The 23,319-nt window shown below is 43.4% G+C and overlaps 1 protein-coding gene across 1 annotated transcript in view; it reads right to left on the reverse strand.

Moving 5' to 3' along the window:
* The window catches only part of clstn1 (calsyntenin 1), a 37,819-nt gene that overhangs the window by 10,247 nt on the left and 4,253 nt on the right, over window positions 1-23,319 (reverse strand). Inside the window, exons 2-9 of the mRNA XM_084553253.1 lie at window positions 9,851-9,973; window positions 4,962-5,157; window positions 3,718-3,926; window positions 2,970-3,119; window positions 2,584-2,769; window positions 2,246-2,494; window positions 1,128-1,249; window positions 854-1,016 (exon numbers count right to left, since the gene is read on the reverse strand). Coding sequence (XP_084409379.1) covers window positions 854-1,016; window positions 1,128-1,249; window positions 2,246-2,494; window positions 2,584-2,769; window positions 2,970-3,119; window positions 3,718-3,926; window positions 4,962-5,157; window positions 9,851-9,973 — 1,398 coding nt within the window. The remainder of the gene's footprint in view (window positions 1-853; window positions 1,017-1,127; window positions 1,250-2,245; window positions 2,495-2,583; window positions 2,770-2,969; window positions 3,120-3,717; window positions 3,927-4,961; window positions 5,158-9,850; window positions 9,974-23,319) is intronic.

The following is a 23,319-nucleotide window of genomic DNA, read 5'->3' on the forward strand; positions in this document are numbered from 1 at the left end:
TGACTAACTACATCTCAAGGTCATCCGGTGCCGTGTGTGTGTGTGAGTGGGTGCGCTGCTGTAGGTTTGTTATCTGATACGGAGGAGATACTGCTTTTAAACCCAAGGTGACACTCTGAGAAAAGCCAACACGGCCAAAATGCTGCAGCCACGTCAGAGTTTTGCACTCATTATGTGTTTATTTCTGTCCTGCTGGTATCAGGTTGTAGTTAAAAAAAAATCAGTCTGGCTGCTGCAGAGAAAACAGCCAATAAATGGAGGAGGAAAAACAATATAAAAATAATCAGGAAGCACTGAATCACGTCAGACTCATCAATGCTGCCCAAACAAACAAAAAATAAATAATCTTTTTGCAGCTAGAATGTGTGGGGCTCATTCTAGTCAAAATGGTATGAGGGATGCAGTTAGCATGGTGGGACACTGTGGACACATGGACATAGCTGAGGAGTAAGGGAAAGACTTGAGCAACCTGAGGTGGGCTCAGGGACTGTCTCAGTGTCATTGTCATGTCCTGAGGTTTCTGAAAAGGACAGAGACAAGAGAGCAGGGAGAGACAGGGAGGAAAGGTTGAGGATCTGCAGGAGAGATTCAGGCGCTGCACAAGAGGTCACGGTGCATCATTTGAGAATCGAAGAGAGAGTTAATACTGCGAGGGCTGACTGTAAAATAATATGCACACTGTGAGTAAGAGAATAACAGGTAGAATTCAAATATATTTTGCTTTTTAATCATTAAAGATAGGAAAAGTTCACTGAAAACAGAGAATCAGCTATAAGTTAGAGGGACTTACTGGGTTTTATATGATTCCTCTCAGCTATTTATACATGAAGAAAAACGTAATTCATGGGTTTACCTTGCCAGCAGGCCCCAATGGTGAGCTGGGTTTCAATCTTAGAGGAGTGCATTGGGTAGTCCTCTGTAACCAGGAACGGCTCAAAGGTTGTGCCGTCCACGAACAAAGAAACCGCGGGGAACTCCACATTTAGCACGTAGTGATGCCACTCTTTGTCACACACCTGTGGAGAACACAACAGAGGCAATGGAAGAGCTGTTGCTTACTTTTATTCTATTATGCATAGATCTTGCCATCATCATGCGCTAAAGGTTTGGTTTAAGTAGCGGCTGACCTGGTCGAGTTTCCAGTGGAACTCTGCTGGTTTGTAGTTCTCGGCCTCCGACGGATCCTGGCGCAGGAGCAAGATCAGCCTGCAGTTGTGGACGTAGAGGGAGTAGTGGTGTCTGTTCATCTCTGCAAAGACAACGCGATGCAGGCGTCAGGATAAAGAGGAAAAGGTCTATTTACAACTGATGCCAAAAGTGCAGTAAAGATATTAGTAAACACAAGTTATGTGCCTCAGAACAACTTCACCACTGGCCTGTCTCAGCGTATACAAGTAACATCAGATTTATTTTAATAAATGTGTTTTCTCTGATTTGTCTCCTAGAAATAAAACCAAAGCTTAATATCTTAAGCAAAGAACCACTCCGCTGATTTATGATTATGCCCGTTCGGTGCCCACTGATGCTGCAAATTTGATCCTAATAGTTGTTATTTTTTATGTGGTTTGTGTAAGAAATGAACAGAACGTGAGATTCGTGTCCCTGCGACTGTGTGCAGAATGGAGGTCATGAATGGCGCTGAGATCATGCCTATGGGAGCTTCCTGTCCAGGGCACAGCCGCACTGATGTAATCCTTCTTATATAAGCAGCCCGACAGAAGCTGATGAACTGAACCCACCCCCCTCGTCCTTTCTCTGGCCCACGGCAGAGACTTTACAGTCAATAAGATCAAGGAGCCCGTGACTGTGACCACACGCAAAAATGTACAACCACTGGCAAAAAAAATGGAAAAAGTCACTCAGAAGAGGTGAGAAAAAAAACATAGAAGTTAGTGAGCCAGATGGGCACGAACACAGAGGTGATGGTGGGTTTTTTATTTTTGTATTGCTTGTATCAGAGGCATGCTTTCAGGCACCATATGTGCAGCAGTAATGAGCGTGCCACACCGACACCACAAGAATTAAAAACAGATTTAGACCTCCTTAGTGCATGAATAGATAATGATTAAAGCTTGTATGGTAGAAGTTTTATCTCATGAAGTGACAGAAAAGAAATGTTCTGCAGATATTATTTAACCGGTTTGTATTAAATTTGTATGCGACAGGCCGACTACCTTTGAATAACAGGGTATGACTTTAAATATGCATGTTTACTTTGGATGATTTGGATAAGACCTGTCTTTACCTGTCTTGTCAGAGTTGCAGAGGATGGTCTCCTTCTCATGGGCCCCGGGGCCGTGCCTCATCCACACAGAGATGGTGAACGGCTCCTTCAGGTTGGTGTTCACCATACCGTCAGGAACCTTGATGGCCTGGGTGCCATTGAACTCAAACACCTGGTCGCTGTCATGCCCGTTGTCGGTGGGGAGACCTACCGTCCAGTTGGCGGAGCTGCTGGGTGCAGGGAGGAGCTCCACGGTGCCGGAGCTAGCTCCTGAAGAAGCAACGATGGTCAGAGGAATTATGTTGAGCACATGTAGATGTGTCAAAAAAATACTATTTGTACTGGAGCATTTTACTTACCGCACAACTTGTGCAGCGACTTCTCAGAGTAGGTGTCACGGTCGCAGCCCTTCCCAATATGGTTGGTTTCCAGCTCAATGTTGGCTCGGATGGAAGTGATGGGCTCATCACAGGTCTCCAGGTGCATGCTGGGGAAGAGGGCCAGGCTACCTGTGCCAGGCTCGTATTCAATCCTCTTATTGAAGCCTGAAAAAAATAATGAGAAAATAATGAAAAGGTGTTCTTTTAACAGCTGAGCAGTAAACACAATCTTCCGGGTTCACTTCTTTGGAATTAAAGCCGTAAACGAGTTAAATAAACTTTAACTAGCCTGTGTGGACTGTATCAGCGGATTCTTTTTATTCAACACAGACACACCTACACCGAGGAGAGGAGTGCTTTGATACCTTGCCAGCTGGGTTTGCAGGTGGGCTTGACGCTGATCTTGACCAGCACGTCCTCGGAGGCTCGGTTCTTTCCGCAGTCGTAGGCCGTCACAGTCAGCTTGTACATGTGCTCTTTGCCATAGCTCAGTTTCTCTGTGTTCTTGATGAAACCTGAGTGAAGCAGGAATCAAGCCAGGATCAGGCTTTGTTATAAAAAAATGAGACAGACAGCACAACACGTATAAACCCATTAAATATCCCAGATGAAACGCAAAGGGCCGCGTGGGAAAACCCCTCAAAAGTGATTCACTGTTGAATCCAAAGTAAAAGCACAATATATTGACTGACATTGTTTTGGACCACATCATAATATTTTGAGTCTTTTTTTCTTGAGATGCTATACTGAGAGTTCAATATCACGCTAATGTGTGACATCGATGCCATCTCAGGTTCTTTTAATTTCCACCTCCTTCCAACACTAATTATTTGTCACAATCAATATTTAGTGTCGTCATACTGGTTGATCTGCATCATATCTGAAGCCTTTCACTGGATCTTTTAAAATTGTTTTACAAGGTACAAAGGTGTGTAATCTTATACTAGTCAGACACTTGGGTGACATTTCAAGAAGGCCGTCAATGTCTCGCAAGCTTGTGCAAGCTGCGGTGAATTATAAATTATATCCTCGCGGTATCATTGTTTACACAAATCGATCTGCAGCCTCCTCCAACGAGAACAGACACAAGGCCACTGCGCGGAGGTTTCTTACCGTCTTTGTCGATGGTGAAGGGCACATCAGGGGTCACAATCTCGTAGTTGCAGATTTGGCTGAACTGGAACGAGCAGTCCGCGTCCACCGCCTCCACCTTCAGGATGCTGTCGTACTTCTTTCCCTCGATGACGGTGGCTTTGTAGGACTTCTCCTTGAACACCGGGGAGTACTCGTTGATGTCGTTCACTTGGATGTGGACGGTCGCCCTGATAGAAGTTAGAGAGATGCTCAAGTCAGGACAATTTAGGAGTTTCACGCTTGAGTTTGGGTCAAATAAATTGATTTCACGTTACTGCCTTCGGTTTGTGATCACACCGCCTTATCATGGGTCGTAGTAAGAGAGGAGACTGGCAGGAAGTGCATTAGTTTGTTGTGTTTGGCTACTGTTATCCTGCGTCAAATCCTGGTGGCTGGTAGAAAGTCAAAGCAGCTGAACTGGATCGTATGTGTTTATTTGTGCATCTATTGTGGTGTCACAAAGAGCTGTGCAAAGGCTGATAATAGGCACGCAATGTTCAGACCGCTACTGGACCTCATTAGAGCTACGACTCACCACCCTATTCATCATTATTTAGACAAAAGTTTTTTAGTTCTTCATTTTTTGATCAATGTAAAGTCCAAAACCCCAATTAAGTTACTTTACTCTAATATAATAACAAAGCAACGCATTAGATCCTCACGTTTTTCCTTTAAAATTATGACAAAAACTATTAATGAATGATCAAAATAGTTGCTTAATTTTGGGCTGAATCAATCAACTAATATAGACCTCACGTCATAATGAGAGAACCCAAACTTTTTTTTTATTTTTTCATGAGGAGATATCCATTAAGTAGCTCATTACACTCCTTTTTTCCACTCTTTGATTGATGAGTCCTTGTGTGTATTCATGTCACCACAGTTACAAAATGATCATGGATAATTACATGGCTCAGTTGGGGCGTGACTCTCTTGACAGTTCCCACAATGAGCCAGATTTAATATAAAGCTGGCTTCTGATTTCCTACAAAAACCACAAATCTATATTTATGCTTTCCTGTGGTTGCACCCCACCAAAAAAAACACACCAGATGGGTTATGTGTGAAAGTAGATAAATTATTCTATACAGTCTCGAGGGCAGGTCTTCATTTTGTGTTTAATAAATCATCGACTGACCTCTCATTGTCTGGGAGGTGGACATATGGGAGGTGGCTGCTGCCAACCCCGAACAGAATCTGGTTAAGATCTCAGGTTGACTCACTTGTGGGATTTCTTCATGTTGGCGCCGTCGGGACCCTCTCCACAGTCGTAGGCTTGGATGGTGAAGGTGTGCTCCTTTTGCAGCTCGCAGTCCAGCTTGTCCTTGGCCCTGATGACCCCCTCGCCCGTGGACTTGTCCAGGACCACCGCCTCGAAGGGGACATTCTGCCCGTGGATCCTGAAGCCGCAAATCTCACCTGAACACGTTAAGAGCCAAGAGAAAGCTTTGCTCAGAATGACTGACTGATGTCAGCTGTGAAATTAAAATTTAAAATAAACTAAAAAAAATATATATGTTAACTGCAAAACAAGTAAATTAATGCAAAAAAATAAATGAATTTAAAAAAAAAAACATCAGCCACAGGTTGTGGGAGCCAGGGAGTTGTTGTAGATTGGGGTGGCGTGGTGTCTGTGGAGGAAGCCCAAACGCATGTCATATGGGTGAGGAGTAGGGGAAGGGAGTCGGGAGAGGGTGTGGGACATTGAGCATCAGTAGACAGAGTGTATTTTTCCAAGCCACTTGAAAACATTGCATCCAGTCATGCAGGCAGAAACTGAAAATATGTGGACAGGCATTTCACAGGAGTACTTAAGATATCATAAATCAAAGTCACGAAACCAAGCTCAGCACAGGATTTGAAAGGAAGATCATTTAGAGAAATTACAACCTAGCTTAAAAGAGAAACGATAATTCACATAAATAAAAGAAATTAAATTTGAATTCTTAACAATAGAGCGCTCTGTGGTAAGGTGATACAGCTCCAATTCAGCCATCAAAACCCCCCAAAACGTCTGTGAAAGAAAAGCACTTCTAATAATATATATATATATATTTTTTTTTCCACAATTAAACCTTAAAAGTCTTCCTGTGTAATTTAGCCTCTCACTACTGCAAAATGAATCCAAACAAAATCGTGAAATCATAGAGAATCAAACCGGTACGACAACAGTTTTCAAACAAAAAAAAAAAAAGGTACTGGATGAGAACTGGGGTTAGAAATATCAGCTTGCTTGACATCCACATCAAATGATAACTGCAGCCATGCTAATGGTGGAGATTAGTGGTGGAGGATTAACTCAGGAGACCCACTGAGGCAAAGATGCAACAACAGAAACTTTGCAGCAGAGAGTTTGCATTAGTTAACAATCTCAGCAATCTAGTTTGAAGAATCAAAAAGGTCTACAGGAGTCACTTGAAGTGCACAGAGGCACGCTTTTAAAAAACCAATTTCTGCTTCGATTGCCGCAAGCGTTAAGAAGATACGGATGCAGGCTTTAAAATTTGAAAATGTGGCTTTTAACAGGGCAAGCAAAGTGACTGAAACTCCTGTTTTTTTAAGCAGCTTTCTCTATCCTGGCGACGGCTGAAAAACTGTTAGGGTCTGCAAACTGCAATGGATGTCTCATGCACAGATATTTCTAAGATCAGTCGGCCCCACATCACACTTTTCATCCAGCTGTTGGAACTCCAAATAATTCGAGGTGAGGAAAAAAAAAACGCAAAGTTGAGAAGAAAAACCAAATGGGGAAATCACAGAGCATGAGCAGGAGTTTCTGTGTAAAAGTGTGGATGGCGTTTTTTTTTTTTGCCGTTAGTGGGTTAATAGTAACAAGTAAGCAGAAGAAAGAGCCCAAGATCACCTTCTTCAGTGAGGGTCACCTCAAAACTCTCTACAAGGAAGGGAGAGAAGATCAGTTAAAAGACGAGTTAAAGCTCAGAATGAAACACATAAGAAGGCAAGGAAGGAAACATATCAAGTTACAAGCCATCAGAAATCTTCTGTAGGTCGGAAAATGAAAGGATTCAAACATTTATGAAATGTCTTTGCAGTTTTATTAAAGAAAATCCTTTAAAGAGGAAGAAACCAATGAAGTGACAACAATGAACAACTACTTAATTTTTCGATGACAGGATGTGAGAGGAGGACTGTTGGTCTTTTCAAAAGATCACACTTGTGTTTAGTGAAAGCCAAGGCTGGCCGATAAATCAGTTTAATCAATTATTCAAATTTGCGGTTTAGGAGAATAAGTTATTTCCGCTTTGAAACTGGTTCAGTTTTGCGGCATCAGACCTCGAGCAAATTGTGGGTTTGTTTAAAAAGCCGCTGCAACTAAAGGCAGCAGCTGAAACAGATGCGGTGGCAATGCATATTGCTAAAGATAGGGTTTCCATTTATCTAATGGACCAGCTGGGGTTTATGCATGTGCTAAAAACCTTCAGTCTGAAAACGTGTGCTACCGGGATGCAAGTATTTTGTCAAAGATGAGTGTATAACTGCACGTAAAAAGATCGCTAGAGATCTTTTACTCCACTACAACAGACCTATGGTCCATTTGAACCATGCAGCCCTAGTTGGATGATGCATTTTATCAGTCAGTTGAATAATTTCTCCGTCATTTGTTGTTTATTCTAAAGAGCGAAAAAATAAAAGATGAAAACCCTGACCTGTGTTTAATGGTTGCATTTCTTTCTTCTGTTTTAAATCCCTTCTACTGCCTCTAGTGAGCTGGATGTGGTTCAGTTTGTTTTGTATAAGCGTGTATAGTTAATGGATGGATATCACATTTGGGGGCAGTCAGCAGTTAAGGCCTCTGTGACCATCACAGCTTTTAGGTTTCAAGAATTCCTTCGTTTTTTCCAATAGCCTCGCAAGCCTCTTAGCTTGGGTCAGCTCAGCCATCACAGTGATTGTTAGTCGTGACCTACAGTGGCCTTTTAACCACTGGTACTAAATTAATACAGAGAATTGTCACTAAAAGGTCAATATGCTGAACCCTTTCCAGGAACTGTGCTGCAGAACAATGATATGTTCTTCCCGTCACTTTGTCTATTATTCTTCTAGGAATCCAATAACTAAATCTGGTGGGTAAATTACTTCACGGTTCTCACTTGTGTTAGGAGTACAGTCATCCATCCACAGTGATGAATGAGGGGAGTGCCTTTGTTTTAGCTTTGATTTAGAAATGCAGAACACTGAGCTCATTTTAACGACTTTGGTTTCGACTAGTTCACCCACAGGCTTCCTAAAGAGGAGTTGTGGAGCTCAGAGTGGTGACTTTGGCCAACGCCAATCTTGGCAATGCACGACTTGTGCCAGCACAGCACAGTTTTTGGCATGTTCCCATTGGCGTCATTGCTCCCACCTGGGTGTTGCCGCTTTAGCCACCCTCACAAAATTCATTACAGTGTGTACGTCTCCTTTGTGCCTCCAAAACAGTTGTGCCTCATCAGAGAATAAACATGGACCTTCTGAGGGTGTCCTGTGGTGTCTGACAACAGGATGTTGTTAGTGGGGGCCTTTGGGTCCTGTGAGTTGAGGGGAAGGGCCTCATTGGATCAGGCTTGTTCCAGTGCATCCCACAGATACTTGATCAGTTTGGGATCTAGTGAATTTGGAGGCCAGGTCAACACCTTGTTGCTATGGGGTGGAGGTCCCTGGTCTGGTCTAGGTGGGTGGTACATGTCTAAGTAACATCCACACGAATGCCAGATCCAAAAGCTTCCCAGCAGAACATTGTGTGGTCACAAGATGGTCAGTGGTCATGATGAATTTGCCTGATCAGTGTATACACACGCATACTCATTCAGTGGCTCCTTGTTCCTGATAAACATTTACCAACTTGCAGTTTGAATGGCCTGTGGTTTAGCTTTGAAGGGAACCCTGTTCGTTGGCACACAAGGAGTAACTAGGAGGAGGATGGCATGACAGAGCAGGTCATCAACGCTGCCACGTGAAGCCAGACTGCTGGCTCCGACTACAGAGAGAGAGAGAGATAGCTGGTTCACAGGGACACGCAGTCCATTCGCAAAACCCTGCTTATCAAAAGGGGAGCCCAAGCTGAAAGAAGTGGGAGCACCGAGCTCTGCACTCAACCCTAATTTACTGTGAAAGGAGGCAAACATCGTGCAGATAATGGGCATATCTTTCTATTCCTGGGCCTCTTCGTGAGGTTGCCCACCTCAAAGACTGCCAGGCCGATGGGCTCTGGAGAACAATCAAATTTCACATCGCTTTATGAGGAATATTGTACATGGACGTCTCCTCTGGTCGGCACGTGGACGTTCAAGCCTCACATTCTAAATCGGGAGAAGTAATCTGAGATTAAAACAGCCACATAAAGTGGAGCGCTAAGTGTGAGGAGAGCGGCGGACAAAAGATCACACCGCTCATGTGATGTGAATTGGTGGTGAATCATTTCCAGTGCCGTGGTGCTTTGAATCCTGGCCAAAGTCAATCCTGATGTGATGCGAAAAACCCCAGAGCTCCTGCTGCTTTGGTACATAAAGCACACTAATTGTGCCTCTCCGCTGGGAGGGGAAGAAACATGAAACGCAATTTTTTGATCTGAATATCAAAGGGACTGATGTGGAGGATATGGTAGCCAGCTGTACGTCAGCATGACAGGCAAGTCATAAAAAAATCGCATGTGCAGGAGGAGCCGCTAACAGACGTTACAGTGAACAAAGAAATTAAAGTAAGACCCGACAGTTACAGTCAGTCATCATTTGATTTGTATAAAAGCACAGATATAACCTTCACTGAAATGTAATACCCTACAGGGAGGGAGACCTTCACACATTAACATGTACACTGAGATGACATGAAATCATTATGGCACTCGTGATTCCAGCCGAGAGGCTCCTCTTCCACGTTAAAGCTCCAGAATAATTAATTCAGCTCATAAATAATTCATTCAGATCCTGTGGCTTTAAACCTCATTGAAATATCTATAACATTTTTCATTATTTATGCCGTTTATCTGCGTCCGTCACGTGTTACGCAGTCACAGAGCTTGATACGTACAGGGTAATTAATTCATGTGCTTCCTCGTTCATTTAGAATGACATGAACTGAGTGCAGCAGCAGCATTTAGCCTTCTCCCTCTCACCTGCATAGCGTAGAGGAGCATCCTTGTCCAGTGCAATCAGAGGAGGGTCCAGGAGAACTTTGTCGTCGTTTTCCGTTACGATCCCGTGGTACGTCGTCTCGATCCACGGCTTGTGCTTATTCACTACGGGAAACAAAGAGAGACGAGATGTTTTTAATTTCTCTTCTCTCTAAATAGCAATTTACATGTATTTTTTTTTTTTTATGTTTTTAATGATCTCATTTCATATGTGGCTCCTCAAATTTATCTTCCCCACCCCCCAGATGCAGCGTTGATGAATCTTTAATGAGGTTTTGGATGCTTTTAATGTTATTTTTAGAAGCTCTCGACAAACTGAAAAGACACAGCGGGAAGAAGAGGAGGACTAAGATTGTGCATCGTTTTAAATGATCTGGAATACCATTTAAAAGAGAAAAGAAAGGAATTATTTCAAGATTATTTTATGACTCCACGCGAACAAGAAACACAGTTCATAGCAGATAACTCAATTTGACAGATGAGAGGGGTGAACCAGACTACGGCTTTGAGTTTCGGGCCAATTTGTGGAGCAGTAGTTGGGCTGTTTACAGCTCCGAGTGCTTGTTGGCCTGGGAAGAATCCCATCTGCAGACAGAGACTCTGCTGTAGCTGGGAAAAACTGCAGTGAATGACATATTTGGGCCGGTGCAGAAAGCAGCGTTGATGCAGGGAGGGGATATCAAGCTCTCGTACAGCAGATATGTGCTCACTCTAGAAGAAGAGGAGGAGGAGAGGATGGCACTCCTGTGCTACTGATCTGCAAAAGGTGATGCTAACTTTGGCAGACAGAACGCTGCAGGGGACAGATACACTGGGAGGGACAACCAAAAGCAAAATACCAAAAAAAACAAGTATGTCTAACACGTTTCGGATGTATTTAGGAGCTGCGGTTTTGGTCCTGATTCACCCTGACCAACCTAAACCTCATTATTCATGATAAATGTGACCACATCATGCACTTGTGTTAATGTGTGCTAAACTAGAAATCATTAACCGCAGCACAATAATGTGGTCTAGAAGTATTATAGGTAGCCGAACCAGTCTGATGATCTATGTTGGGTTAAAGGCCTTGTGTGCGTAGGATTTAGTGGCATCCAGTGATAAGGTTGCGAGATAATAAACTAATTAAATCCAAGTGTGTTGCTGCAAACCTGCAGCAGCCAACAAATAAAAATGAAAACCTCTCTCTAGAATCAGCATTAAGTTTCTCTTTTGGTTACGTAAAACATAGTGGGTTGAGATATAAAGGGTTCATTCAAAGGACAAGCCGATGGTTGGCTATTTTCCAGCATCGGACCGTCAGTTTGGGTCTGTGGATCCTGTTTTTCCACACTATTGCCACTAGTTTGATGTAATTTTGCATTTTAAAATCGGTGGCAGAACGAGTTGGTGTGAGAGATCATTCTGTTACTCTGTTTAGTTTAGAGAAGTGCACGAGAAGAAGCAAAACGTTCCAAGACTCTGGTTTTATATCTTTATCTAATGAGAATCGTCATGATTCAGGCCAACTCTGGCCGATTGTTGTAGCACTTCCTGGCCTCCCAGCTAATAGTGGCTCTTACGGTTTCCCAGACCACTTCATTTCACACAGGCCCGGAACGTATGTGCCAGCTGCAGTCTTTGTGGTGCGTTCAAGGGCCGACTTTTGAATCCAGACACAGGGAACAGTCGTCCGTTGTTGCTAGAAGCTACAAGTGATTAGACGCTAATGAAAAGTACAAATACTATATTCCACTGCTGCTAACAGATCCACCTAAATCATACATAGTGTTCCTTTAACAATGATTTATTTTAATTATTTGTAAAACATTATAATTTGGAGGCTTTATTTTTGGATTTATTGATACAAATACAACATTTAAGTTGTCAAAGTCACCACATGATACAAGCAGCTACCACAAGCACACATGAACTGACCACAGGCAGCTCCAATTGACCTTTGGCTAAGCCCCGCCCCCCTTAGTTACTGTTGCTACGTCCGACATTCTCTTCTGGGCTGTGGTTTTCTGGTTATCTATAAGGCTCTGGTATCAACATGGCTTATGCTGTGACAGCTCTTCCTGCTGAACTTTTGTCAAACTTTTATAAAGCAGCAAATAAAGTGTCCGATAGAAGTAGGCAAAAGGGGCTGCAATATGCGTTCGAAGGCTATATTCAGGACATACAAGTGAAACGCAACGAACAACAAGGCATCCAAATAGAAGCAAAAGCATACCGGTCACAGTCAAAAAGTGAACCACCGCATATCCTATTAATCGAGACGGAGGCTGGGACTGACAATATCAAGGAGCAACACTGTTCATGCAAAGCTGGGTACGTCTCTATTCACTTCTATAATCGTTATTACGAAGCAAACGGACTAACGTTACGCACGTATAACGTTGTATTTCTTCAGCGTGTGCTAGCGTATCAACAACTATGCAACTTAAGCTGTAACGGTGATGTTTTGGTTAGCTCCACAGGGTTTTGCGCGCACATCATTGGGCTTATCCATACCCTGGATACCGACAGTATAGCCTGCCGAGACCGAAAATACGAGACGCCTGCGTTAAAGTCAATGGAGCGCTGTGGAAAAAGTGTCGGACCCCTGTGGGAGCTGTGATTGGTCAATCTACATTCTAGGGCGGGGCTTAGCCAAAGGTCAATTAAAGCTGAATGTAAGTGAGCTTTTTTTTTCTGTTCCTTGGAGAAAAATCATTGAAGCATTGGAGTTTAAAATCTAATAACTCGTTCACGAGCTTTTAATCAAACCAGTGAAGGATAAAGGTGAAGGAAAAGACACACGGCCAAGCTTCTTAAATAAAAGCCTCTAACAGGTTTGTCAGTAATCTACAGAAAGTATTGTTTTGTATATTTTATCACTAGCGTACAGCAGGAAAGCTAGTTGTACCTGCATTAACTGTTGTTCATGAACTACCAGTGTTGTCTAGTTGTCTATTAGTTTTTCACAAGACGCCGTTCTCACAGACGTTAGCTCCAAAACTTTTCACAAAATGTTTAATATTGCCTTCAGCCTCATTACTAACTGAATCACGTCCTCTAGCCTCCATGTTTATCCAATTAACCGTTGCACAACAGCACATTCTGCGCGCGACATTCATCTCAAAAGGCAACATTATTCCAACAGACAGCAGATTAATTACTGTGTCTCTGATGCAAAATGCTGGTGCCGCTCGCGTTATCTGCAGAGGCTGCCGAAACAAACATGCTGTCAGCACCTGTGGCCTCACAATACTTCCACAGTTGTGGATATGAACTGAGTATAACCTACATATTCTAACAGTGTTTAATAGTCATTTCTATTATTTGCAAATAAAGAATTAATGGCTGCAATACAATTCCCCCCCACCCCCCCCGTGTGAGTCTTTGCAGTTAAATCCTAATTGCAATTTGTTGTGGAGAGGAATTAAATCCAGAGAAAAGACTCAACTTCATACATACATACATCATCTAAACAGAAAGGCAGCCGATGTTCATTGACACAGTCTGAGCTACAATTACATTACGGGGTTCAAACGGTAACCGGATAAACTGAAAAAGCCACAAAAGCATAACTAAATGACGGAGATGTTTTCAGATGACATTAAAATGTCAGCCTGCCTAATCCAATTTCAGCGAGGCGAATGACTTGTGTTTTTGTCATTGCATAATTTAGTGTAATTCTCGACGATTACACCATCAGTGTTGAGTAATTACCAGATATACGTGCACAGGATTGGTGCGATATGGGCAGCACAATGAATTAGCAGAATTATCCAGTAAGACTAAGCATGTTCAAATGCCTTACAACATCCATTTAACTGCAATTATACCGGCTGCAACATGTTAATAGACGTCTTCTTTTGTTCACTAGCCTGACGAGCCAGACCCACATTAAATGTAGGGTCTGGGCACTCTCCATAGACAGGGCTCAACCGGAGGGGTGGGATAAACGGTCGTCTTTCAAACTCCCTCTCCACGCAATAGGATAGCGCTACAACCAATCAGAGCAACGTAGTCAGAGCGACGGAAAAGAGAGTTCCTTTCTCAGAGAAAAGCTTAACTTCAAGTCTTTCAGAGTGGCGGCCAAAGCCGATTCGAAAGAAAGTTGTTCGCTAGCAGCAGCCATCGCTCTGGTAGTTCTAGCAGGATGGGGAAATCACGCGTAATTCACGGAATTTATAGAGAGCCGAAGTCCCGCCCCTTCCGATTGCCTCCATGGGACCTATCTTTCGAAAAAATATGAGCGGCAGTCTATGGCGAAAGATAAATTATTTTCTGGTCCCGATCGACTTGTGCCTTGGATTATACATATATTGTTTTTCAGAATAAAAAATGATTTTACATGTCAAGAATGTCAGAGTTTGTCGCAAGTTAAGTAAAACGCTATGGAAAATACGTAATTAAACGAACTACAAGTCCAAGTCGCTCACCGCTTACCCGCATGCTGGCGCGTACAGAACCGACCAAAACTCCCTTCGTGTAACTACAGCTCTCGACATGACCCGATTTATAATGATTTTCACCTCGTTTGATGCTTCTGTCTTCGTCCTGGAAGAAGACGGTGAAGCTCAACAAGGAGACAGCCATAGTTCTCTCGCAGGTCAGTCGTCATCATGTTAAGCCCGCCCACCGACTCGTGATTGGCCCGGTACATCTTGGATTTTTCGAAATCTCAAGTCAACGGAGAGTAACTAGACTAACCCTGGAAGCAAATGTAATTTGCTGCCGCTAGGGGCGCGTCTAGAGTCTAGGCTATTTGTTCACCGCATTTTATTAAAAATCTGCAGAATAAGATGAGATGCAAGAATCAATCCACATATTTCATACAGCATGGCGATCAGGGTTTGATAGAGCCTGTGCTCCAGTACATCAACTGTTCACCAAAATAAAATGTTTTAACTTAACTTCTGCTGCAGAGCTACGTGAAGATCTCATGTGCGGTCGCTTAATACGGGAAGGAGTCTCTGTGCTCGCCGGTAATTTGGAATTGATCGAGCCTAATAAATCGCCTTTGCCAAGGAGCGTCTCGTGACCCCGAAGTGAGGCAGGTGCCTTTAGACAGATTGCCAGGCCAGACTACTACAATAATCTGGCTTTAGCTTCCACAGAGTCACAGCCACCGTCAGCAAGATCACATGTGGGCCCCTCACATTTATCCACGAGTATTTTTTAAGACCTTTAAACCTGATGTGAACTAAATGGCACAACACAACGTTTCAAATCAAAACACTTCAACCTGACTTTAAACCAGTAATCCCTTCATTCTTTTTAGGCCTAGCTGAACTGTATTTTCCTTAATCTAAAAAGAAATACGCATTTCATCCGCTGTAAACGAGCACACCAAAGCAAATGTCGGCTCACACAGATAAAAACTAAATGCGGTATGCGGTCAGACAACTCTGTCACAGCCAATCAAATCGAGTCTGACAAACGAGACTAATTCCCAACCACAGACTGAGATTGGCAGCACAGACCAACTGAAACAATGCAGATACGGTCACAGATGGCAAACTGTGTGGACAAAATGTGACGCAGCTAAGTGTCGGTGTGAGGACAGAAGAGAGAGGCAGACCCTGAAGGCCCTTTGACAAACTCAAAGGCAAAGCGCTCCACTGCGGTGCAATGCCATTAAAATCAAGACGCCTTTCATGCTCGCACACTTCCCAGGAGAAGAAAACATTTCACTCAAAGCATGAAATTTTCACATACATCGCGTGAAATTGCCAAAAAAAGAAAAAAAAAAGACCCCTTTTTGACAAGACAGCTTCATCATCCCTCTGCTAGCCTGCAGCGGAGGGAGAACATTTGCTGTGTTGTGACTTGTTCACAGACAGCATCTGACGCGGACGAGAAACACAGAAATGATTTACACAAATGCGGACTTCATGATTATAAGGGAGAGGGTATGTTTTATAAGGGGCTAGACGTTTTAAGATTTAGGATTTAGAATGAGATTAGAAAAAAGGGCTTGGAAATGATGCAGTCTGACAAGGACCTGCTGCTGCAGCACAGGGGGGGATGTTTAGCGTGGACGGCTGCCATTTTCTTAATGCAACTTAATTAGGAAACCAATCCACCTATTGAAATGTAGACTCACAACCAGCTCAGCTATAACCTGCAGGACTCAGTCCTTCACATCAAAGCAGATAGTTCAAGGGAAAGCTGAATCTAATTAATGGTGAACGCTAAACTTGAATAATGTGCCGTCTTAGTAATTATTTAGTCAAATAGACATTATGTGCTTCCATATTTCTTGCATCGATACATTTCCAACTCACAAGGTCCGGTTTCGTTGCGATATTTTTCCCCACAATATCTTCCCTCTAGTTTCACATCTTGCATACGGTTTTGCTTTTGCCCAAGTCTTCTCTGTCGTTATCCTTTTTGAATTTAAAAATGCTGCCACACATCAGATTTCAGGCCTGATGCTCCCGAGTTGGCGCATTCCCGTGAGAATAGTCCTTCGATAACCAGTCTTGCGAGACCACAGTGAGATTTCTCATGGGAAGATGCAGAAAATGGCAAATATTTAAAAAAATAAATAAATAACCTATGAAGTTCAGACATAAAACGCCTCAGAGGCATATTTAACATATATTACATCAAAATAATAACCAAAATCATATCAATTCTTCTCTTAATGGCAAAAAAAACACCAGTAAATCCTCACATGCTGAAACCTTTAACTTTTAGAGGAAAGCGCTGCTTTCTCTGCATATTCAGCTCAATAATTCACACATCTAAAGCTGCAAACTTGTGATGCTTTGGTGAACAAACAGTGTGCATGGTACATCATTAACCTCATTTATTTAATGTGTCTTTTCCTGCTACATAAGGTAAAAGTGAAAAGAATCTAATAAGAAGAAAAACAATTGATTACTGCAGAGACACGTGGATTAAAGACAAAAATCGACCTCAGGAAAACACTGGCCAAATAATAAATAATAGATGAAGCATTAGGACATAAATAGACATATATTAGAGGGCTGATCTTAAATTATAAATATCAACCTTGTCAATAACCACATGTACAAAAAAAAAGAGAGATCAGAAAATAATTTATTTTTAAAATTCAATACTTTAAGTCAATATCCTACCCTACATTGAGCTCTTGTGTAGCAGACATGGGAAAAATAAAATCCTTTGCGAAACGAAAAGTGTCTGAAGCTGGGAACGAACACACATATCAAGCCGCCGTTACTATACATGCACAGATGGCGGGCTACTGGACTGCTGCACTTAGAGCCGGGCAACACGAGTACACACAGAGGTATGCAATCTTGTTACACGCAGCAAATAAAGCCAATGACATTTAATCCTATAATGGGATGCATCTATCTCATTCACCGACAAGGTCAAGCAATAACGAGGGCATTAAAAAAAATAAAAAAGAAGAAGAAGAAGAAGCAACGCAGGCTGGGGAAAAACAAGATCATTTTTAATTGTGTTTGTGCAAGGATGAGCATGACGCCACGATAAGATAAGACGGCCAAACCCTCCTTCTTCTGACACAGGTGTGCAGGGATGAAGTAGTTGTGTGCAAAACTATGCTGTGCCAAGCCACCTGCGCACTGCGCACTCACTCAAACCAAAGAGAATATTTAAAGTTGCTGTTCAATGTTTAAATCCTGATCAGTAAACACCACCCAACAGTCAGGTTCAGCGCTGCAGCGTTAACACTGCAAAGCTTACGGTGAGGGCAGGATATCCAGCACTGATCCCCGCATCGGTGACTCACAAACATGAGAATGCACCAGGAGTCCTCTTTGATATAAAAGCTTTTGTCGTCCAGTGTGATTACCACTGCAACTTTTCTGCTTGGCTTGCAGCTGATGCACCCGCAGGACAACTAGATTAATAGATTTATAAAGTAAAAGCTTAACAGGGCTCGGCTGTCTTTGGATACAAAAACGCATCTGAACCAAACCTTTAAAAATTTCTCTGTGGAGGCACTTACTAAGAGACAGACTTCTTCTCTGACCCCCTGAGGATGGGGGTAACATATTGACCATTCGCACGGACACAAAGACAAAGCCCCATTATGGTCGCCCCGGCTCTTTTGCCGAAGCCTAACCTATACAGTTTGACCTATTAACCGTGATGAAACACTTCCTGCGAGAACGCTGGAGCCACAATAGGTGCCGTTAATCCTGAGATTCAATAGGCCGCCTGTACACTCGTACTCCATCCATGCCACAGCTGTGAAGCTTCCTCCTCTACCTCCCTACCACTGAGCAAAAGACAAATTTCTTGTCTAACGTTTCTGCAAGTGCCGCTGCCATTACAGATTACAACACATGCTAATGTTTACCCAGGCACACAACCACAGAAATACGCCGCAGCTGTCCAGCAGGGTCGCAGCGGCATCATCACGGTAGCAGCAGATGATCAGCCTGTAATTATCACATGAAGCCTCATAATGCCTGGGAAAACCTCTGAGGACGTGTTGGGTAATGGTGACGTCGTGGTCACGTGTCAGGCCCTGCTTCATCGATTCGGCTCGTATCGCGCGCTCCGTCTGATGGGGCAGCCTGCGAGCCTTCGTTTAATTGCACGTGAATGTGAAGCTACCGCAACCCTCTGAGCAACACTTCTCTCCAGAGCAGTTGTAAATCAGGCATCCATTTGAGTCCTTAGAAATGGCATGTATCATAAAACCTTGACTACTGCTGACAGAATTTGCAAAAGACAGCTGTAAAATGTCCGTATTTATTTTAAATTACATAATAACCGCACGCAGTCAGACTTGAAACATACTGAATAATCAAGTCTACGCTTGGGGAGGGGGGGGGGGGGCAAACGTTTGCTTACATATGAATAGACTGAAATAAGTGGCAAAGGCAATCACAGGCAACGTTAGCGGTAGCACGGTCTACGAGCAGAGAGTGTTTTATTATTGTCTGAGACTAAATAAAGCCTCTCTGTTGCCAGGTCGTTCATATTTATCCCATTAGCTACAGCACCACACTCAAGAAAGAAGAAGGGAGCGTCTGCACTCGGGCAATAGTCAGACCTTGACGTGTTTTTCCAAGAAGAGTCTGGAAAGTTCTGGAAAACATAAAACTGTGTAAACAAAAAAAAAAAAAATACAGAAGAGTATGCAAAATGCAATACCCACGTCCTCAGCAGAGAGCAGTGTTTAATGTCAGCTATGCTCTTAGCTGTGCTTTAAATCTGTGCTTCCCTAATAGAGAGGTTGTGTTTTCAAGGTGCCTTCACGACAGTTTAGAAGACAGCTTCAGGCCTTGTTTAAGTCAGACAGGAATATCCAGAAGAGACGAACAGAAAACTGCAACTAAATACATGAAGGTACGTGATGCATGCTAATCCGAGTCAAGGAATGACTTCAATTGTGCCGGCGAGTGCTTCTCTTAATTCCACAGACGACGAGTAATCAATGACCAATCTGCTCACGCTCTGAAACAGTGGCCACACTTTCTTGCCTCACAAGCCCCTGAGCTTGTTGATGCAAGCCGCTTCCATCACAGACTGCAGACTGTTCACCGAAGACCCTTCTTAAAAGGAAGCCCAGACCTCAGGGGGCCCCCTCGGTCTCTAAACACGCCGCTCTCGCACAGGAGAGCCTCTCAGTTTCCCTGCCAGGCAACAACATTTGTTTGTCCTCTGTGCAACCGCCCAACAGAGCGAACACACCCTAGGCGGCCGCAGCAGCGTTCCTCTGAAGAGGGGGTTGGGAGCCGCAGAGCCTTGAACGCAACTCAATCACCTCTCTGTTTGAGACGCACAAAAGGAGCCAGTGAGAGTGAATAAGTGAGACTGAAACTGGTGTGGGGGGAGAGCTCGGGCACAAGCGCTACGGTGTAGGTGTAACTGACCTGCAGCAGGTATAGTGTGCTCTCTGGTTACCTGTTTCCCATGGAGTCTGGATCTTAACGTGAAATGCACCTAAATGTGAAAAAGTTCTGCAGGAGTGCAACATTTCTCCTGGAGGGTAAGATAATCTGAATTAAAAACTGTACACTCTGGTTTTTATTACACCTTCTTACTGAAATAACACAATGGGATATACACCCATGCCGAATTCAGTTTCTATTCTGACATTGGGACATTTTTTTCTATTTACTTCTTTGCAGACTTGGATGTTTCACTGAAATATTTTCTTCCAATGCAGGAAAAAATTAGCCTGGTCGTTACCATCCTACGTTTCCGCCTGAAATTTGATTTCGGTCTGGCACGGAGTCTGGCCAAATGTGTAACCACGTCAATCAGCGAACAGTTGAGTGATGACGCGGAACTCGCATGCCGAGTTGCTTGTAGTCCAGCGAAGCTTGTAGTTCAACAGCATAGCAACAATGGCGACGGAGGAAGAGACGCTAGAAGCCATCCGCGAAGTTGTCTCAGCTCTCGAGAGCATCACGGAATTAAAACCAGAACAAGAGGCTTGTCTTGTCAGTTTTATAAATGGCAAGGACGTCGTAGCTCTCCTTCCAACTGGCTTTGGGAAAAGTTTGATTTATTTAACTGGAAGCGGAAGTGGTAAGCGTAAGAGCCTGAACTCCGGCGCACAATATACGTCATTACCAAACGTTGCTGATTGGTTAAGGGAACTCCAATGATTTTAAACCTCAAAATAAGCATCCGCCCATTACGGAGACAGATTCCTATTACATTGGGCCAGACTAACGTGCCAGACCTAAATCAAATTTCGGGCGGAAATGTAGGATGGTAACGACCAGGCTTGGAAAAAATACCCCATCCTTCAACAATACACGGACAAATGAATAAAACCCACAAATACACTTTCTCACATTGGCGTGTTTCTATCTTGTGCGAAACGCCACGACTCCTTTCTTGGTGGCAACTTCCCAGTCATCTGGCCAACTTAATATTCACAGCTGAATGACCCATTGTTGACAGTTCACCGACTCCATTCAGCTCGTGAAAGGCCCCAATGAGAGGAAAAGTCACCGCCGACCCTGATCGAGTCCAGTATTCTCATGGCCTGAAGTGGCAAATTACCAAAATGGGAACGCTTCAGCATCTTAGCACATTCAGAGGGATTAAGTCATGTACACATTCTTGAGGGGCTTGAGCCGTGATCCGTCCAACAGTGGCCGCACTGTGACACGCTCGGTCAAGATCCCGACCCTGACGTCTGGGCTTAAAAGCCCTATTGTTCCTCTGAAGAAAATCTCTGAATAAATACTTTTTTAAAAAAATGTAAGTGTTCGTTAGTATGAACAGAGCTTCTGTTTAGGGCCAAACTAAACTGTTATTCAAGGCAATTCACAGTAATATGTTTTCGGTGACGATTCTTTTGAGACGGCACAGAGACAGCAGTTTTATCCCAGTTTAATAACAGCAATCAGGATTGACATAATGTTTGTTGTTATATCAATAAACATGTATGAGATTTTAATAAAATCTAGTGTAGAGTCACAACCCAAGGAGCAATTGATTGGTTTCAACAGTGAATAGCACCACCAGGCAGCCATTTATAAGGAACTTTGTGTCTCTTAAATCCAAATAAATCCCCAAATTATACCATTTTACGCCGGAACATGTTTCCCTCCATTAAGTAATTTTCTCAAATATCCTGAGAACCATTCATCAAACTCATTTTATCTAATCTTCCTCACATCTGAACATATTCGGTCCATGCTTTTGTAATTATTCCAAACTGTGTTTATATAAATGTCTTCCAAAATCTTGTTTGGTTTATTTGACAGTAACACTCACTATGAGTCAGTGTGATAGTATAGTATACACCGATCAGCCACAACATTAAAACCACTTACAGGAGAAGTGAATAACATTGACCATCTTGTGACCATACAGTGTTTTGCTGGGAAGCTTTTGGACCTGGCATTCATGTGGATGTTACTTAGACATGTAGCACCCACCTAGACCAGACCAGGGACCCCCACCCCATTGCAATGACACTCCTTGATGGCAGGATGCAGCCTGACACAGACAAACACAAAAAAACGCTTTAGGAACAACTCAAAAAACAGCACTCCAAATTCACTAGATTCCAAACTAATCAAGTATCTGTGGGATGATCCACAGAGGCCCCCTCCCCTCAACCCATGGGACCCAAAACCCCCCACTAACAATATTCTGCTGCCAGACACCACAGGACACCCTCAGAAGGACCACGTCCATTCTCTGATGAGTCACAACTGTTTTGGAGACACAAGGGAGACCTACACAAAATAAGGCCGGTGGTCAGAATGTTATGCCAGATCAGTGTATAGTCAAGGTCAATCAACGTCCCTGTCGTCTTCAGAAGAACCGGGATGTTCTGTAAAAGTCACGGCTGCCATCAGACAATCAGAAATCAAACGGCACATTAAAAGGATTATGCAGGTTCAGTGAGGGTACAGTGTGTACTTTTGATTGCATCCGTGGTTCAGCGACTGCTTAAAGACAAGAATCTTGTAATGATGAGACACTGTCGGAATAGACTAGAGCAGATCTGTCAACATCTCATAAAATAGGTTCTATCAATCAGAGCCACACACACACACACACACACACACACACAGACGACAGCTGACATCTTCCTTGTCGTTTCTCCCGCTGATCAAGACCAGATACGTTCAGAGAGAAACATGTGAAGGTCAACTGCTAGACAGCGTTTAGGAAGCGGGGAATTATCTCACTATATCGTCACCTGCGCTGATATTTAATATCGGTCATTTCAGAAGAGAAACAAGCTTGTAATCTGACGCAGAAGAATAATGGCATACTACATCGGTACTCGAGCGGCATGCAAGGAGGCAAACAATGCAGCCATTGTCAGCTGCGTGCATCCACATAGTTTCTGTGTGCCGTAACAAAGCAAGACGACATACGTCACACAGATCGCTGCTAACTCTGGAGGCTTTGGCGAGAGAAAACACGAGCATGTTCAACTCCTCTTGGCGGCGGACCACGTCAGTGAGAGCGTTCGCTTTGGTTTCTGGTGACGCTCCAGTGACGACGGACGTAATTTAGAGTCTGATCACTTGATCCGTGTGAGATGAGAGGCTTTCATAACTTTCAACCAATCATGTTTATGCATAATCAGTAAGATTGTTTAAATAATTAAGACACTGTGCAATACATTTTCAGATTGATCATGTATATTGACATGCGCTGATCAGGCATAACATTATGACCACCTGACTAATACTGTCTAGGTCTCCCTTGTGCCTCCAAAACAGTTGTGACTCATCAGAGAATGGACATGGGCCTTCTGAGGGTGTCCTGTTGTGTCTGGTAACACCACTGGGGGGCCTTTGGGTCCTATGGGTTGAAGGGAGGGGCCTCTGCGGATCATCCCACAGACTCTCAGGCCACGTCCACATGTACGAAAACGATCTTTTCCCCCCTCCGTTTTCCCTGGCATCGTTTCAAGAATATCTGCGTCCACACGGATCCGTTTCAACACGACTGAAAACGCTACTTCATATTCCAGGCCTATAGGTGGCGCTGTTTCAGTTTCAGAAATTCACCAAAAAACG

Source organism: Chelon labrosus (genome assembly GCF_963514085.1).
Source record: "Chelon labrosus genome assembly, chromosome: 10".
Taxonomy (NCBI): domain Eukaryota; kingdom Metazoa; phylum Chordata; class Actinopteri; order Mugiliformes; family Mugilidae; genus Chelon; species Chelon labrosus.